This window comes from Quercus lobata, chromosome 2 (assembly GCF_001633185.2).
Source record: "Quercus lobata isolate SW786 chromosome 2, ValleyOak3.0 Primary Assembly, whole genome shotgun sequence".
NCBI lineage: Eukaryota > Viridiplantae > Streptophyta > Magnoliopsida > Fagales > Fagaceae > Quercus > Quercus lobata.
The window spans coordinates 60,922,485-60,926,200 of record NC_044905.1 but is presented as its reverse complement, the minus strand read 5'-3'; the positions used below and the strand labels follow the sequence as shown (position 1 = coordinate 60,926,200).

The window sequence follows — 3,716 nt, the reverse complement described above, 5'->3', positions numbered from 1 at the left end:
CAGATTTTTAAGTGAGATCTTTTCATTCATTATTGAGAGAGAGAGAGAGAGAGAGAGATTTTTAGGTGAGATCTTTTCATTCATTATTGAGAGAGAGAGAGAGAGAGAGAGAGAGAGAGATGTAAATCATAAAAAATTGTACCATGTTTTAAAAAAGTGGTTCTATATAGCTTATTTGAAAAATATAAAAATGGAAAAAACATTATTGAATTGTTCTCTTATTCGCCTTGTTTATATTACAAGAATTAAATATGCTCCGGTCCCATTGTGTTTAACAAGGTAAGCCAAAAAAAAAAAAAAAAAACAAAAAAAGCTTGATTATTAGGTGAGATCTTTTCATTCATTATTGAGAGAGAGAGAGAGATGTAGATCACAAGGGTGATGAGTATCTCAATAGAATGGGACAGCCCAAAATCATTTTTATTTTATGGTATGTTTTGTTAAGAACATGAAAAAGTAAAAAGATAAATAAAGGGAAGAGAATTAAAAAGTTGAAGAATAGAGAAGATTTTAATTTTTCTTATTTGTTTTTAGTTTGAGGGATGAAAAATGGAATGATAAAAAATAAAGTATGTGTAAATTAACCTATATGGCCTTATTAAAAAATGATGCCAATTAAAAAAAAACAAGGTTACTGATGGGATTGACGAGAACACGTTACCTTGACGAGGTCAATGTAATGACGAGGTTACCCCCGATGACGAACAAGCCATCAACGACGAGGAAAGGAAGGTCATTCAATGGTGCCAGCAAATAACCTGGGCAGTTACGAAACCAGCAAAGCAAACCGTTAGAGACTAATAAAAGCCCCATAATTGGGCTTGAGGCGTTATGAAAGAAGGGCATTTACACTCCAACGGCTAGCAGTCAGGCTCACAGATATAAAACTCTCACATTTGCAGCATAAGGTACGATACTAAGATTCTGAAAATATACTTCTTACTTTCTAGTTCTGCGAACAGCTTGATTGTTCTAACTTTGGCATCGGAGACATTGTGGCAGGCACCACACCGGTGACCACCTTTCTTGAAGAGAACCAGGTGCTAACGGGGAGTTCCATCTGCCTACTGTAACTGACGAGTTTGCACCTCATCAGTTTGGCGCCGTCTGTGGGAACGATATTTTCAGATTCATATCTGAGAGCGTAGTTCCTATCAACCCTCTACATTCAGATGGAATCCAACCCAGACTCAGCAGCCTTGGCCCAGCAAGTCCAGGCCCTTGCAGCCACCATTGAAGAACTCACCAAACAGAACTAGGAAATGAAGCTACGGCTTCAGCAAGTCCAACAGGCCCAACAGGAAGAGAACCGGTCCAAAGATAACTTGGAGGAAGAAGGGGATAGTCAACGGAGAGGAACCCCTCATAGACCAACTACTCCAGACGAGCAGAACTCGGACCTTCTTCGAGAAATGAGGAAGGAAATGGATGAGCTGAGGAGCACCATTAAAGAAAAGACGGACCGAAGCGTGGACAAAATGGTAAGAGCTACGGATTCACCCTTCACCGCCGCGGTACTAGAATGCCCTGTGCCTTCAAAATTTCGCTTACCTCAGCTTGAGCCGTTCGACGGGCTAAAAGACCCCCAGGATCACCTTAATACCTTCAAGACGACTCTGGGACTTCAACAACCACCTGACGAGATACTGTGCCGTTCCTTCCCGACAACTCTCAAAGGAGTTGCAAGAGAATGGTTTACTAAGTTGCCAAACTCGTCCATAGACAACTTCGATCAACTGAGTAGTGCCTTCTTGCGCCACTTCATAGGGGGACAACGCCCAAGGAGGCCAGTAGATTACTTACTCACCATAAGACAAGGAGAGAAGGAGACTCTGAGATCATATGTCAAGCGATTCACCCGGGAAACTCTGGAAGTAGACGAAGCTGATGATAAGGTACAGCTGACGACCTTCAAAGCAGGGTTGAGATCCAGAGACCTCGTGGCCTCTCTTGCAAAGAACCCCCCTAAGACGATGGCAGAGATGCTCCTAAAGGCACAAAAATACATGAATGCGGAAGATGCCCTAGCTGCCATAAAAGATATCGAAAGGCCAGGAGGCAAGGCCAAGAGGGAAGACGACCGTAGGGGGCAAAAGAGAGACAGACCAGATCGTCGGAACAATGATGGGAATAGGAGGAAGGACGATAAAAATCCTCGGACGGTAAAATTTACTCCCTTGGTTATGCCTGTTGACAAGATTTTCACGCAGATCAAGGACGAGCACTATCTCAAATGGCCTAGGCCATTACACTCATCCCCCAACATACGTGACAAGAAAAAGTACTGCCGGTTTCATAGAGACCTGAAGGAGCAAATAGAGGAATTAATACGAAAAGGGAAGTTACAGAAGTATGTAAAGAAAGGAGAATATAGCAAGTTTAGAGACGACAACAGGACCCAGCGTGAATCCTTCACTCGGGATGACGACCATCCGTCCCAGCCTCCACGCAAGGTGATCGGAGAGATGAACACGATCACAAGAGGACCATTCTCAGGAGGATCATTTAGATCACTCAAAAAAGCATACCACAGACAGGTGAACAGCGTCCACACCATGCCTCCGTCCAAGCACCGACGAACATGCCAGGACGTGTCCTTCAGTGAAGGAGACGCCAGGGGAGTAAAGCAGCCCCACAACGATCCCCTGGTCATAATGCTGAATATAGAAGGGTTCAATACCAAAAGGATCCTTGTTGATAACGGGAACTCAGCGGACATCATCTACTTCCCAGCCTTCCAGCAACTGAGATTAGATTCAAAAAGGCTTCGCCCTTTTGACTCTCCACTCGTCAGCTTCAGTGGAGACAGGGTCTACCCCAGGGGTATAGTGACACTGACGGTGACGGCAGGGACCTACCCATTGCAATTGACCAAACAAGTAGACTTCCTGGTGGTAGATTGCCCCTCATCCTACAATGTCATAATTGGGAGGCCCACCTTCAACAAGTGGAAGGCGGTGACGTCAACCTACTGCTTGAAGGTGAAATTCCCGACAGACAACGGCGTGGGTGAAGTGAAAGGTGATCAAGTCTTGGCAAGGGAATGCTATCAGGCCGTACTGGCAGGAAAGGAGAACTACACATGGACGATTGAAGAAAAAGAGGAAGACGGGATGGAGACCTTGGAAACAGTGGAATTGGTAGAAGGAAATGCGGACAAGACGACCAAGATAGGGACGACGCTAAGTCCCGAGATGAGAACAAGACTCGTAAAGTTCCTTAAAGAGAATCTAGATGTCTTTGCATGGAGTCACGAGGACATGCCGGGCATATCTCCAGAAGTCATCCAGCATAGGTTGAATGTAGACCCCAGCAGGAAGCCCGTTCAGCAACGACGAAGAACCTTCGCCCCAGAGCGAGATCAGGCAGTGGCAGAGGAAGTAACCAAACTTTTGACGGCTGGATTCATCCGGGAAGTATATTATCCTGAATGGCTCGCCAATGTCGTCCTGGTAAAGAAAGCGAACGAAAAATGGAGAATGTGTGTAGACTTCACCGATTTGAACAAAGCATGCCCAAAGGACAGCTTCCCTCTATCAAGGATAGACCAACTCGTGGACTCCACCGCCGGACACAAGTTACTGACGTTCATGGACGCCTTCTCAGGGTACAACCAGATAAAGATGGCTGAAGAAGACCAGGAGAAGACAGCCTTCATCACAAATCAAGGACTCTACTGTTATAAGGTGATGCCTTTTGGGCTGAAAAATGCTGGA

The 3,716-nt window shown here is 45.1% G+C and overlaps 1 protein-coding gene across 1 annotated transcript; it reads left to right on the top strand.

Moving 5' to 3' along the window:
• Positions 1 to 1,262: 1,262 nt before the first annotated feature.
• On the top strand, positions 1,263 to 3,384 carry LOC115967844. Its single transcript, XM_031086998.1, has 2 exons — positions 1,263 to 3,209; positions 3,307 to 3,384. The coding sequence occupies exons 1-2, from the start codon at positions 1,263 to 1,265 to the stop codon at positions 3,382 to 3,384; spliced, it is 2,025 nt and encodes a 674-aa protein (XP_030942858.1).
• The last annotated feature ends 332 nt before the right edge of the window (positions 3,385 to 3,716 follow it).